Genomic DNA, 16,170 nt, shown 5'->3' with positions numbered 1-16,170 from the left:
ATTTTTTTTTAAATCTGGTTTTAATTTGGCGCTATTGGCTATAGTTAAAAGGGCGAATTGAATCACGATTTTTTTAATTTGCACTAAATCATTTATGCCAAAGAAACGAATTCGTTCCAACTCGTTTTTACTCAAGGTGGTAAAAATATTACTTCATCTCCTTTCAAGAACAAGAAAAGTGCATAATTTGTTTTAAACCAAACTGTTATAGTATAATCCATTTGTGTTATCAATTTTTTCTTATATAATAATCGAACGGCAGTGATTACCTATTGTTGACGACATCGGTGTTCATCTAGATCTTTAGCTGTTACTGCTTTTCCCGTTTCCTTGAGAAATTTAGCAGATGCTAATTTATAGAGATAAAGTGTGCATGTAAATTCATTGATTCACCAGTAAACAGTACCCGCACTCGAGTTCTCGTTGGAGTGGAGGTAATTCAATATGTGGGTGGGTTTGTTGTATTTTTCTTCGGTGGCATTCATTTGCAACGCAAGAGGTAATTTTTTTTTAATATTACATTATTGAATTTTCTTTCTAAATACTGAAAAAGCGCTAATTTTCGCAAGCTGTAGTTTTAGTGAAAAGAAAGATATCGGTGATTTTGAGAGCTAAAAATATCGTGAACTTTATATGAACAAGAAAAATCTACCGCGAAAAAATAGTTCACGAGGCGTACATTTCCGCAATTATGACGAGCTGGCGAAAATTGCGAGAACTAAACCTTCCGAAAAAGAGTGCTTTTACTATTTGTTTTCAAAGTTTATTAGTTATTTTGCTTTGACAATAATAAATATATTATTACAAATTCTGTAAATTATAATTTTTTATGATTAATTTGTCGTAATCTAGCTAAATTTGGCGTTTATTAAATTATCTTTCATCTAAAATTATTGTAGTAACGTATACTGTAAATAGTTTCTTGTAATGAATATACAGCCCCCGTACATTCGACTGAAGTACACGGTCCCCCTATTTTTCATTGATAAGGTTTGTGAATGAATAAAAAGAAAATAGAAGGAAACTTCGGGAATCTTGTGGAATATTTGAGAGGTCTCTTTCGAGATTTATAAATAGCCACGGCCGACGACGGGCGTCAGTCTCGATTGAGAAGTTGTACTGAAAGTGTATCAGCTCTGTTTATTGCGAGGCATTTCGCTGTGTTGTTTTGCGTATTTGGATGTAAATACGTGTCTAACCGTTGAGTTTACGGTGTTGATTGATATTTGCTTAATTGCTGATGATTAATTTAGCAGTTGTTAATGATCTCTCCTGTACATATTGTAAATAAATCTGTGTTTTCTGAAGAACTGTGTCGTCATTTAAAGAGTGTTGGAAGTCACACCAGATCCGTAACAATATTTTTATGGAGTAGCAAAGTAATTGAGTGAAATTTATTTATTTATTCATTGAAATTTTTCAAGTCATAAGCGTTTTTTTTTTTTTTTTTTTTTGATATTAGCTTTCAAAATCAGACATTAATATTCATACTGCTAGAAAACACAATAGAGGAATGCGGTAAAAAAGTGAATTAATAATAGGCTAACTTACACTTTTCAAAATAAATAAAGATGGAAATTTTTATTGAAAATCACAATACATAAAGAAAAAACAATGTATTTTACAATGAAATTTGCATTTTTTTACATTTATTTTCTTAGCAGTAAATTTGTACTTTTAAATAAAAATGAAAATTATCACTTTGCTCCATGTACAGGGTAAAGCGAAAACTAAAGTATTTTTTCTAGTGAAACATTTTCTTTTTAGTAGTTAAAATTATTTTTTTCAATTCAATAATCAAATGAATGGAAATATGAATAAATAAATGAACCGCAAATAAAATGAATTAACTAATGAGGAAATAAATGAGTGAATAAATTACTGAATGAACAGAAAATAAGTGAATGATTAAATGAAGGAGCATATATGAGTTAATGAAGGGATTTGTCGATGACTTTATCTGACAATTCTGTTATTCTTCTATAATTTTCTTATACAGATTAATCAGATTAATCGTGACCGGATCACCTTCGGTAAATCGAAAGTTTCAGATCAAAGGAAGCACTTAAGAATGGCTGTCAGTAGACTGCAACAACTTTAACTATGAAATTAAACTTGAGTACATTTGCAAAATAAATATTAAATGTGATGTTTTTAATTACATGACTCAAATTACAAATGCGATAATTGTATTCACTAAGAGTCACGCAAGTTTAAAAGGGCAATGTGAATAATAAGACATGATAAAATACATTTTAATCATTACTATGATATTAGTAAAGCAATTCACTTTATTTTATACATTTATTTATTTATTATATATGAGTTTCAAAACTGAAATCGCGCGTAGTTTAAAAAAAAAAAAAACATTTAATAAAAACAAGCTAAACTTTTAGATTTAACCACTTTTGAATTAAGCATCATTTGAAAAACTAGAATTTTTACAAAAACTTAGTAGCGGGCTTCAAAAAACGATCTGATGTGTGCCTCACATGACTTCCTTTTACTCTAATTTAATGTCATTTTTCCATTATCGGTAATTTTAATGGGATTCAATAGTTTACTCCCTAAATATCACCAACAGTGGCCAAATTGAAACCATTTTTTTAAAAAATCGCCAAATTTGTCACCAAGTTTGCGACAAAACTTAGCGACTAAAAGACCGGCCGCTATATCGTCAAGTGTCCGCCAAATTGTAACACCACTTGAGTTTACACCGAAATTAACAATGATTCCCTCCCAAAAAGGGGCAAAAGACACCTTTAGAAACACCGGAATGCAACCCAAAAGAGGAGATGCACAACCAGACTCTACTAGGAGTCTACGTACCAAATTTCAACTTTCTAGGACTCACCGTTCTTGAGTTATGCGACATACGCACATACGCACATACTTACATATACGCACATACAGACGTCACGAGAAAACTCGTTGTAACTAACTCGGGAATCGTCAAAATAGATATTTCGCGTGTATATATGTTCTTAGGCACTTATCTACGTGTGGTTGAGTCGAAAAAAAAAACTCAACATTCATTCGGGGATGAGCAAAATGGAAAACAAGGTCGATTTTTGAATGAAAACTTTTTCGCGAATACAATACGTCCTTTTTTTTTTTTTTTCGTAAAAGGAAGTAAATATCTAAAACACTTGTTAGCCTTCCTTTACACACTAACCGCTGGCAATTCATTGCCAGAAACAACTAGTAGATGAGATTTAAGGAAGCAATCTGCTTAAATGTTTCTTGACGTTTAAACGTTGATTCATTGTGACACGATTCATCATCATTTATCTGTGAGATTTTTCAAGTAATAAAGAACAACACTTTTTTTCTCAGTTCTTGACGAAGGATGCACAGATTTGAAAGTGTACCCGATCAAGGGCGTCGGACCGAAGATCATCCACGTGACTGGAAAAGGAACTTTGTACAGCCCGGGTTTTGAGAAAAATCAAAACTACCCGGATTCTGTTAGTTGTTCGTATCGATTGCTCGCACCAGCAGGAATGGTAAGTTATTCACATTAAATGAACTTTGATAAAGTTATTTTCAAAAAATATTTCATACACAACTTTTAAATGACACTTGACTGTTAGTTTCTCAATAAACTTATGAAAATAATTACGTCACACTCTGGGAAAAAAAAATATTCGTAACAGGAACTTCAAGTACAGACTTAATTCATCTCCGCTTTTGTGCATTATTGCGTATCTCAATATCCCACCCCGCTAAGGAAAATCACACAACTCAAAAAAACGCAATGAGAAAAAATCAAGGTTTTACGCAATAGCAGTTCTGACGCGACAATACGCGCAAAAATTTTTAATGTGATGTTTACTGGTTAGTTTTTGCTGTTTCAATTTGTAATGAATGCTTCAAGTTCGAAAATTTTTCTTCTTAACCTCGTTGACTGTCACAGCATCTTTTAGAAATCTGGCCAAAAATGACAATTTGATTTAATCACATTACATTATTAAAAGCTCAAATTCTAATGCCTATTTATCATCAAAAAACATAAAAAATGAATCCACCTACCGAAAAAAATAACGCCCGACATGGGCGCCCATATGGAGGGGGATCAAAAGGGGGCTCAAGCCCCCATTAGAAGTTGGAACTTCTTTGCTTTTAGTAATTTTTTCTTTGCAAAAATGTAAAATCATTTTTTCTCTTGCCTATAATGAATAAGTTATTAAAAATTTCAAATTGTAACAATTCTAATCTGTACTGAAATCGGGTTCCATGTGGAAAATATCGTGCTAAACCATGGAGAAAATATCTGAGCCCCCCCCCCCCTTAAAATTTTTTATATGGGCGCCTAGGCGTCATACAAATCCATGTCGTATGTGTATCCAATCCAAAAAACAACGAGAAACGAGTTTTTTCTGTCCAAAGTCTGTAAAGAAAAGCCAACCCTTTATATGAGAGATTGTTATAAGAAATTCCCCAAACAATAAAATATTATTTTATTTCTTAAATTGAAAGTATTTTTTATAAATATAGTTTCTGTTCGGTTTTTAATAAATTTTCTGTTTGTGCAAGCCAGCATTGATTTTTTGTTCTTTTCCCAGAAGCCATCTGTCGATATTAGCACTAATATATTCCGAGTTTAATCGCAGCTGCACAAAAATGGCAAGTAAACAAGTACGAGATTAACTCGTAGTTGGCGCCCTAGAAAAGAACGCAATCTACGAGTTATCTCGTACTTGGCAGTCAACGTATTAATAATGAAATTTTTACGATGTGTCACTATTAATTATATCGTTTTTGCGCCACCATGCACCAGGTATTTAAGCTAACTTTGTGCTGGTTTTGTTGCAAGAAAGAGCATTAAATTTAGGTTTTGAACCAATAGATAGTACATTTTTTCAAAATCTTAAGTTATGTTACTTTTCTTCCCGGGTGCAATATTATACTGTAGTTTTACCAACTATTGAAAAAATTGAAGAGACTCCAGAATTGATAGCTAGGGCAAATATTCCAAAACTGAGAGCGGGGGCTCAAAGTTAGACTTGATAACTAGAGCTCAGATTCAGAAATGATCATCTAATACCTCTGTTTACAAATTTGAAATACTTAATAAAAATTGAACAGGTTAGCTGGGATATTTTTTAACTGCTGATTGTAAAACTATCACCTCCCATTTGGGCCGGCAGAGTGATATATTAGTTAGGCGCTGCTCTCTTACGCCCAAAAGCGCAGGCTCGAACCTGGCTACAGTCGGTGGATTTTCAGGATGCAAAAAATCGACAGCGTCCATGTCGTATAATTATGCGGCATGTAAAAGATCCTTCGAGCACTCATTCAGCTTGGAGTGTTCGTGGCAAAATTAAATTCCCAGTGAAGTTTTGCATCGAAGAGAGCTCAGGTGTCTCCATCTAGTGAAAAAATTGGGCATCAAAATTCTTCTGGTAAAAGCATCCGCCGATAGGGGTGCCTCGTGAAGGAATGGATGCTATATCGGGGCATCACATTAGGTCTGCAACACGTAGCGACGCTAACGCAGACCCATTAGAAAAACCCCCCTTCCATTCAAACAATCCTTTTTCAGACCAGTGCAATAAGTGTCTTCGTTCCTCAAGATAAAGGGATCAATTAACTGCTTTTTCTAATTATTTATTTTATAACTCTTTCTGTAGCACGTTCGGTTGACGTTCAACGAACTAGACATTGACGCAACGGATAGCTGTCGTTCAGATCTCGTGCGCATCCACGACTTTAAATCGCAGGGAGGAGGAGGCTTTGCAGTGGCTGTGCTCTGTGGAAACCGTGTGCCCTATGATTACGTTACCCAATACAATGCTGTGCAAGTGACTTTGCAGAGTGACGAATTTGGTAGCAGAAGAGGCTTTAACATTACTTATTCACCACAGTCCAACTCCAGTAAGTTTTTTTGTGTACTTTATTAGAAAAATATTCTAGAGCATCCATTTCAGAATCAGCAGCGTTCCGAACTTAAACTTTTGAGAGAGCAGAAATTTTCAATTTGTCTAATAGGCCTCCAAATTTTAACAAATGACGATAATTCTGCCTCCAAATTTTGCAAAATGATGACAATTTTGCCGAACGGAACTCCAAATTTTGTCGAATAGAACTCCAAGTTTCGACGAATGGGGATGATTTTGCAGAATGAAATTCCAAATTTTGTCGAATGAAACTCCAAATTTTGGCGAATGATGATAATTTTGATTAATGGCCAGAAAAAATTTGCCAAATAAGGAAATTTTTGGAAGGTCTGAGTGACCTGTCATCGGGACGTCCCTGTTCAGAAATATTATTAATAATTTTTTAGTATTTGTAATTTTTGAGCTCCCCAATTGAACGGGGGGTCTTCGTGGTAATTTGGAAGTGCCGCGCCTTTGCTCTTAGAGGTATGGGCACCCCTGAATTTGATAACCAAGTAAAGTAGATTGTTGGCCTTGCTTAGCCTTTTTTGCACTTCAGTGTCCTTATGATATGACACCGGAGTATCGGGTGGAGGATATGATCATGTGCTGCATATGCTGCACATATATGAACGAATTGCTCTCATGAGAGACAAAAAAAAAAAAAACAGAAAATAACGAACTATCAGCTGTAATGAATATGACGACTGATCGTAATTCTTTCCATGAAAGAAAACATGGAATTTTTGATAGTGGTTTTAAGGTTATCAAATAATGTGGTTCAAATTAAAGACTCTTTCAATTTGTTTTGCTTTATAGTACGTTCTGGTGCTTTTGTCTTCCACTTTGCGTGAAGTAATCTTTGTCCGGAGTCTTCATAATTAGGGTCCATGTTCTTGCAAAGGCTAAATTGCTTTGCTTTGCTAAAACTGCTGAGAAACACATTGGAAGCTTAAATTTCCACTTGGTTTCGAGTGTTTCTTAGTACTTGTAGTTATAATTCATCTGATGATATGCAAGGTGAATTATTTTCAGTTTTGAACCTTAAGGTAGTCCAATTTGTTGAACTTGCGCACTTAGCTCAAATAATAAAGATGGAATAGGGTGCTGTGAGAAAATTCTAATTGTTCAAAGGGTGCCGCGAGTAGAAAAAGTTTGAGAACCCCTGTTCTAAACTTTTTAACCTTTTCATTGTATTGGGGAACATGAAAAAATATGTTCCGGTGAAAACAGATTCAAGAAAAAGTAATTTCGTTTATTGTCAAAAGTTGACCTCAGATATCTGTAAAATTAAGTATTTTACATTATTCACCTTCCAGCTGGCGCGTATCTGAGAGAAAAACTGAAAAGTTTTTTTTTGTCAAAACTTGACTGCAGATATCGGTAAAATTAAATATTTCACAACATTAACCTTCCAGCAGGCACATTGTTAAAACAGGTTATAGAATTGAGTTAAAATAGTATATTTTTAAGCACATCGCTTACCCGAAATGGCTCCGACACAATTTGGCTTAAAAATAAAAAGCAAGAGTTCTTACTTTTGAAATATATCTCTTTCTCAAAAATGATTCACCATGCATCAGTAAATAATCTTCTTCTTCGTCAGTGGGTGTGAGCAGTATATCCTAAGAAGAGCATCACAGGTTTCGGAGCACGTTGCGAGTCAGCAAGTAAACAAAATATAAGCATTATAATGCATAAAAAACCAAAGGTGTTGTAGTATTAAACTTAGTATTTATATTGAATTGAAATTTAAAATAATATATGATGACACTAGTTCAAAAATGTATAAATTAATGTTGGTACAGAACCAATTTCTCATTAAAATAAATTTAAGACTTGCTAAATCGCAACATCCCTACCTATACTTGCAACGCAAAAGAAGGATAAAAAGGAATAAATTTAAAAAACCTACTGCTCCTACGAGGTGTAGAAACTGATTCATTGCTGATTTTATAAAACAGCTACACATGCTTGAACATTACAGATAAATTTGACTTCAATCTGTAATGTTTAAGCACGCGTAGCTGTTTTATAAAATCGCAGTCATTCCGTATTCTCAGTAACATTATCCATCATTCCAGTCTGCACGATTCATTATGTTCACAATGACGTTTTAAAAATGTTAAACATTTGTCTAAATGGAATTTACTAGGTAATATAAAATTTCTTCATAATGTATAATGTTTATGACCTAAATAAGGATGAAACATAAAACATACACACACACACACACATATTCTAATTCAAATAAAATATTGAGCATTAGCAGTGGCGTCGCTACAGGGGGCGAGGGTGGTATGCCTAAGGTCTGTCACAGGTCTGGAGGGGTGACACCCAAAGTAGAATTGCGGATTTTAAAAAAATCTGCGTCGCCCGGCTTTGCACGGTCTATCTCGAAAATAAAAGTAATGTTAAGTGACGCGTGCTCAACAACCATGGCTTGAACAAAAAAAATATCATTAAAATTATGCGAAAGATTGCGGAAAAATTACCGAAAAGGAAACATCTTAAATTATCCGATTACAGGAAAAGCCTCAAAACGAACCCCAGAATTGTTTTCTTCATATTCGAGGAAAAAAATGGCAACACATCTTTCTTCTCAATGATTATCTTCATGCAACAAATTTTAATAAAAGCAGTGTTACGGAAAGTTGAGTTGAAGCACTGAATAATAATTTGAATGGAGGAAAGCCTTCGGAAAATAGGAATTCTATGTCGAAACCTAAGTGTCATAATGAATAGTTTTTAATTGATATCTCCGCTAATTACTATCGGAGGATTATGTTAAATTGCCAAACATAAAGACGGGAAGATTACGAATCCATCGATACCTGGTTCGATGATCAGTTCACTGTCGTTCGGGAGAAGAAACTCGGACATAGATATCGACTACATAGATACATAGGTATATACATTGGTACAAACATAGATACATACGCTCAGTTTGTGATTTTTAAGATCAAGCTAAAATGCATTTTTAAGACAACAAATTAAAAAAATTTCCGGGGGAAGGGGCAACTCCCGGATCCCCTCACACACACCCCCACATTATGGAGTGAAATACATTTAGGATTAGATTCATATTGTTAATACTTAAACCTAATAGGGACTTCTTCCTAAACCAAAGAACTGAAATCCATTATTTTACCTTGTGTTTCAAATGCGCTTGAAATAATTAAGGGGCCATTTCATACACCCCCTTACTTTTTATACCTCGCAACGGCTCTGCTCATATGCGTCTACGGCAAGTTATATAAAAAGCGTTAATAGTTTTTATTTCTACATGAACGCGCTTACAATTTCTCAATAACACAAATGTAGTAGCTTCTAAAATTTGTATAAATTTCATGTTTTCATAGAATATTAAAACCTTTTTTTTTCTCTTTGAGTTTGTTGGGGGGAGGGGGACACCATAAATTACCACCCCATGCAAGACACGCCACTGGCATTGGCTACACATTCAATTCATTATATTAGATATGATATGCAAATATAAGTAGTGTTTTAGAAACCAATCACTCAAATCTGGGAGAAATCAATAACATCAGAGCTGTTGTTCTAAGAAAAAAAATGTCAGATTCTATGTTAAAAGCTCCGTTTAAGTACTTCCAAAAAGCTGTATCTGGCCATACATAACTAAAATTCGAATAAAATAAAGCAAAAAGAGTACACAATTTATATGGAACATTTTAAAAGTTCTTAAACAATGAAAGCAGTAAAAAATAATAAATCGCTTAGTGGCCTTTTACACATCAAATTTTTAATCAAAACTGGTAATCTGGTGTAATTTAAGTTGAAGTATATGAATTTGGGAAATTGAGTTAAATATATAAAAATGACAATTGTAAAAAATTCACCAAAGCAAAAACTTATTTCCCTTTTGCTCATTGTTTCTCTTATTAATAATGAAAAATATAAGTATACAGTATAGTACGCTATTTTAGGAAACATGAATTTAAGAAGAAAAATAATACTTACCTGTTACAATACAGCAAAAGACTGCTTCCGCAATTTTAGAAATGTCTCCCGCGCCTGCTTGACAATTCCATTTAAATTGAAAAATTCTGTAACTGCACAGATGGCTTTCTATTTGGAAACAAGCTGAACTATATGTTTCACCTTAAGTTATTGCCGATCCGAAGTTACCTCGTTCCAAACAGCACAACATCACAAGCAGTTATATAAAATGTAAGGCGAAAAAGTGTCGGTTCGCATTTACAGTAGTATAGATCGAAGATGGCGATTCTAACTCATTACTGAAACAAACAAGCCGTGTACACCTTCTTTCTTCTAGAAACATTAACTTCAAACACGGGAAGATTGATACACTTGCTGATTAAAACACTTTTGCTGGTTAACGTCAGAGCTGGTTAACTGCTGCGAAAAAATCGTAGTTTCTTCAAACTACAGTCTTGAACTACGACGCTACAAAAACGAGTCCGAAACCTACGATTTTCTTTTTTTCCTTTGTACCTAATCACAGGAAAATTTTCAATCATCTCTACATAGTATAAAATGAAGTCTCCAAAAAGCGTCTGTGTGTTTGAACTCGCAAAACTCGAGAACTACCGGCCGATTTCGCTGAAATTTTCAGTTAGTTCTTTCAAGTCCTATAAAGGTTTGCAGACCAGTTCGAAAAAAAAATTCGAAAAATAGTTCTTTTTTTATTCCAATTTAGGCCCAATTTTCACATAAATTCCTGAATATAGGGTTGAAAAATGACTTGCACATATTAATATTATATATCGTTGAAAAGGGTAGAATTTCCCGCGTTCTACGCAATTTGTTTCAATGCTCTAACCTACTTACGGCGGGAGTTATATTTGATTTTTTAGCTCGAATTTGTTTAGGTTAAGCTGAAAATTAGGCACTACTGTCTGACCACGGATTGTATGGAAAGACAAGCACCATTTTACTGCCGGAAATGGACAAATCTATTATTTTTTACCGATGTCAGCTTTTGCAGAAGTAGAGTCTCATTCAAATGAGCGGAATACGCGCATCAAATTTTTATTTTTCCCCCTTATTCATATAGATTCGTCTTATCTGGACGGTTGAAAATTCCATGCAATCCGTGGTTGGACAGTACTTTCTTCATTAAAACTATCAAAAAAAAAAAGAAGGAATCGTCCCACAGTTTTCTTTTTGACACCATCTTTTTGACACCATCTTGACCTTTGATCGAAAAAACTAAGCTTTTATCTCCAAAGGAAAAAAAAGTTACAAGCCTTTTTAAATCAAGTTCAAAAAATCGCATTTCCATTCAAATTGTTAACCATTTTCTTTTGCATTTTAATTCCTTAAACTTATTTTATTTTGTTTTTCCATGGTAACGCTTTTTAAATCCATCTTTTTCGATTTAATTTCTTAAAAGTATTTTAATATCTGTCTTTATTGTTTGGAAGGGAAATTGTGCATGATGTTTTTTTATTATTATTATTTATTTAAGCATAATTGTTGAATGACACAATTTGTATTTTCAAGATGGACCGGGCAAGATCAGGCAACGCAGCTAGTTACAGATAATTTCTATATTACATAAATATAGATAATATTGCTTTTCTAACAAAATTCTAGATGTCTGTTTAAAAATAATGAAAAAAAAATCGATTATTAGTATTATTTTCGAAGTAAAGCGTTACTTGTCCAGGAGAAAAAACTTTTTTTCTGGTGCGCATGCAAAGGAGGGGACGCAAGCATGTGGAATATTTAGTTCTTCCAATTAGTAATTTTTAATTTAGTAATTTTTTTAATTGAATGCATAAATTAGTGCTTCAAGTACAATGCACTAATAAACGGAAAGTCGCATTTTTTGGACTTACGTCAGTCTGGCTCTGACCTGAGGTAGATAATTTAAACGTAATATATTCATTGTATCTGTTGCATTCGTAATTAAATGTGCCGTTTTATGATACCCCCTCGCATAAAACTCTGCTACTAATTTAGTTTTTCAAAAGTTGGCAGCTCTGGTTAACGTGTTAATGTTTCCCCTCGTTTAGATTCCTAACCACGCATGCGTAAAAGCAATTCCACTCTTAAATTTGTCTTCGTACTTGAATCTGAGCAGAACAGTTCGTCATTTACGAATGAATTCTGCTTAAAAAAATGAGCAGATTTCATTTTCATTTCTAATCAGATTATTTTTGGCAGTGGACCACTTATATGGGAGATACACTGAAAAGTAATTTTGTTCATTGTCAAAAGTTGACCGCAGATATAGGTAAAACTAAATATTTTACAACATTAACCTTTTAACAGACGCATATCTGAGGGATACACTGAGAGGTTATTTCGTTTATGGTCAAAAGTATCGATAAAAATTAAATGTTTTACAGCATTAAGCTTCCAGCAGGCACTTATCTGAGTGAGAGATACACTTAGAGGTAATTTTGTTTAATGTTAAAAGCTGACCGCAGATATCGGCAAAATTAAAAGCCAAAAGTTCACGGCAGATTCGTTAAAATTAGGTATTTTACATTAACCTTCCAGCAGACGCGTATCTGAGAGATATACTGAGACATAATTTCGTTTGATAGCTTTAGGCCCGGTTAGCCCTAAAAAATTCTGATCTTAGGTATTCTTTTCCCTCCCCTAGACCTACTTTTGGACATCATTGATATTTTTTAGTGCCAGTGGAAGTCTGCACATCAACTGCTTGTAACTGACTGAGAAATACACGCGACTGTTTAGTTTAGTTTGCTTTTTTGTTTTTTTACTTGCTTTTTTAATTTTTAATATTACCTTTAGTCTTTAATATTCCAAATGAAAATAGTTAAGTTAAACTTTCGACAATGTTATTTATCTTATTTTCTCAAAATATTAAAAAAAAATTAGGTCAAAGAAGTTGTGAAAGAATGCCTGTGGTGGACCCGCGTACAAGAGACCCTATAGCACACATATTCTTGAAATTTCGTACCAAATTACTTCGAGCTCCATGGACTTGCTGCAATGAGTTTTTTTTTTTTTAATTTCGGGTCAGTTTTTTCGTGATTAATGTTTTAAGGTATCAATTTACAGAAAATTGCCTAATAAAGTGTTGAAAAATTCATATTCAGATTCATTTATGAGATTCTTAAATTGTTTTTTTTTAGTTATTTATTTATTTATTTTTTAATTCTAACTTTCTGTTTGCTTTTATTTCTGCAGGTGTCTGCCCTTCCGGTAAAAAGATGTGCCGCAATCGAAAGTGCGTAGATTACTCTCAAGTCTGTGACGGAAATGACAATTGTGGCGATGGTACAGATGAAGAAAAATGCACAGGTGAATTTCACTTGAAATTACAAGCGATAAATTCGCTGAACTAAGCGATAGCTTTCTTAGATTAGAATCATGAATGGCTGAGTGAGAAAATACTGTCCGATATTTTAACGCGAAACCTTACTCGAATTTGCGCATGCGTCAGGTCTCTTCTGATTTTTTTTCAAAACAGGTGTGATAGCAAGAAAGAAATAACGAGCAAGCAAAAACTGAATGTAACTGGAAGTGCGCATCACCCTTTTTAATTGGAACCGTTCGCAGCTGCTAGTCGCGTTCGAGAACAGACAGTATTATGGCAGGGGTGAGCAGTGTTTCTTTCAGACCTTTTGCTCCGGGGGAGAGGGGCATTTTGGAAGTTTGGGGGGAGGGCGTATTCTAGGGAGCGGAGCACCTTAAGAATTCGGAGGGGGGGGGGTCAAGGACATATTTGAGAAGTGGGAACTGTAACCCTCCCCCCACCCCCACCTCTCCAGAAATAAATTCAAAATTATCAACTCTAAATAATTTTACAATATCAATTCGTAAATTTACATTCTTGTTTGGCTTGTCCGCGCCTCCTGAAGTAAATCCCTGTATGCGTCCACGGACGGGACAATATGAGTTTTGAAAAAACACTCTTGGTTCATTATATCCCATAAAAATGTAACAGATCAAAAGTCTGACAGTACTGCAATATTATGAAAAACAAAAAAAAAATATTGGAAATTACAAATAAAAAAGGAATCAAAACATCTCTGAATTTTTGAAATGAACACAAAATTACTCCAAGCGGGAAAAATATTATCAAGTTTCATATTGACGGTGACAATGAAAATGCATAAGAAACTTTTAAATTTATAAAACACGCATCGAAGCATTTTTATTATGTAATAAAAATTATTTAAAACTAAGCACATTTACAGAGACAAATATTTGTTGAATTGCTCCTTCTAAAGTCTAATTTTGTTTCTTTAAATTGTCATACATTTCCTAAAACTGACAATAACATGTAATAAAATAAAAATTGCAGATAGTGATGAAAACTAATTCTCACTAAGTTTCACAGGAAAAAAAGACTAGGAAAATGATTAGAGCCCTGATTATGTGCACTAAAAAGTCATGAAAAAATGCATACATATATGCACTAAAAACACTTAAAATATTCACAAAACGCTAAAAAAAAATATGCACTAAGAACAAAAAAAAACATTTGCTTTATTTTTTTAGCTTACGTAAAGAAAGAAGTGAAGAAAAATCTTGTAAAAAGCGCAATAATATGCATTTTTTTAAATTACCGTTTTTATGCATTTATATGCACTAAACGTCAAAACGGGTCGAAATTAGCGATTACATATGCACATATGCAAAAGACGGTTTTGTGATATGTGCAAAAATAAATAACTTATTAAATAAATAAAAAAAAATCTTAAGGTTTTTAAAGATTGAAATATTTTTATTTTTTTGAATTGAAAAATGGGTAATAGTACTAAATTTGAACATAAGTTACAAATTGTCAAAAAAGCACGCATGAGAAACTTTCTAAGAGTGTTTTCTTACCATGAGTGCCCACAGAGTACATGTCTTAAGGTTCCGATACGAATCTCACCAAATTGTATGAGTTAACAGCTAGATAGATAATAGACATAACATAGTTCCAACCAACCAACCAACCAACTAACCAACCAACCAACCCCATCCCTATCACAACTGCAATAATAACGAATAACAAACAAAAGATGGTAATAAAAAGGGGGAAGCATACCTTTTTAGTTAATTAATTGCACGTTTTTTTCCAGGGAAAAAGATGTGCTTTTAGCAGTTAGTTGCCACTTAAAACCATACAGACATAGACAAGCTATTCTATTGAGTAGCTATTGTGTGTGCTGAAGCAGGAGTGCAGGCGACAAGTTTTATTACCCAGGGAGAAGATGAAAGGATTTTAGGAGGTTATTCGGACACAGGGCTCATTCGGACAGTTAGACGAGAAATTAGAGTTTTCTTTCTAGTGCTTTTTTTCTGTTAGTGTTGAATAATTTTAGAGTGATAATTGTATTTAAAAGTTGAAAGAAAAAAACTGAATATTAGAATCAATTCTAATACAATAATGTCTAGCTGAGCGAAAAAAAAAAGAAGCAGACGTTTGTATATAAAAATTAATTTCAATTTGAAAAAAATACTTTTGTTCAGACAAATTATTTATATCGAAATCTTTTTTCCCCTGTTCTAAACGTAAAGTATTAAAACTTATTTCGTTCAACAACCACTTTTACACACAGTAAAAGCATTTGCGCTTTGAATGCATTTGGTATTCTTTTACTTGTAAAGTCTACGTGTTTTGACTTTTTTTCCTATACATTTATTTAACTTATTTATGTTTAAAATTTTTCTTTGTATTTAGCGATGTTTTTACGATACGTTAAACCCTTTTTTCATTAATTTTCTTTTTTCTTCTTTTTTTTAACGGGGGAAAATATGCCAAAAAATAATTTAAAATACATAATATATTTTTCGAAGTACAATATTTTATTCATTTCAAGGAGGCATGAAATAATGAATTCAAAATAAAACTATCTTGCATTGCAAAAAGAAAGATCGAAAGAAAAAAGCAATTTACATTCGTTGTAAAGAACTGAACTGCAATTTACTTTGTTTCGAAAACTTCGTTGAATAATTTTAGAGGTTCAATGGTATTTGAAAGTTAAAAGAACAATACTGGAAATTATGAACAATTCAGACATACAATAATGTCTAGCTAAGCAAAAAAAAAAAAGACCGAGATGTGTATATATCCTAAACTTTAAACATTAAAACTTATTTCGTTTTAATAACTACTTTTAGACACAATAAAATCATTTGTGCTATAGTGCACTTGGCTAAAATCAGCCATTCTGTAACTTGGTAAGTCTATCAGAAATTGCATTTTGGTTTTGATTAAGAACTTTTTTTGTTTCGGGATACAAAATATAAAAAATATATTCAGAATTTCTATTAAAGAAAGAAAGAAAAAAAAAAGAGAAAGAAAGGAAGAAAATAAAGAAGAAAAATACCTTTG

At 33.2% G+C, this 16,170-nt stretch overlaps 1 protein-coding gene across 1 annotated transcript in view; it reads left to right on the top strand.

Annotated features, from left to right (window-relative positions):
• The first annotated feature begins 406 nt into the window (after positions 1-406).
• Positions 407-16,170, top strand: part of LOC129225903 (chymotrypsin-like elastase family member 2A) — a 46,130-nt gene continuing 30,366 nt past the window's right edge. Inside the window, exons 1-4 of the mRNA XM_054860435.1 lie at positions 407-499; positions 3,337-3,506; positions 5,634-5,877; positions 13,029-13,142. Of these exons, the coding sequence (XP_054716410.1) occupies positions 445-499; positions 3,337-3,506; positions 5,634-5,877; positions 13,029-13,142 (583 nt within the window). The 5' untranslated portion in view covers positions 407-444. The remainder of the gene's footprint in view (positions 500-3,336; positions 3,507-5,633; positions 5,878-13,028; positions 13,143-16,170) is intronic.

This window comes from Uloborus diversus, chromosome 7, assembly GCF_026930045.1.
Source record: "Uloborus diversus isolate 005 chromosome 7, Udiv.v.3.1, whole genome shotgun sequence".
Taxonomy (NCBI): domain Eukaryota; kingdom Metazoa; phylum Arthropoda; class Arachnida; order Araneae; family Uloboridae; genus Uloborus; species Uloborus diversus.
This window is presented reverse-complemented; position numbering and strand designations above follow the sequence as displayed.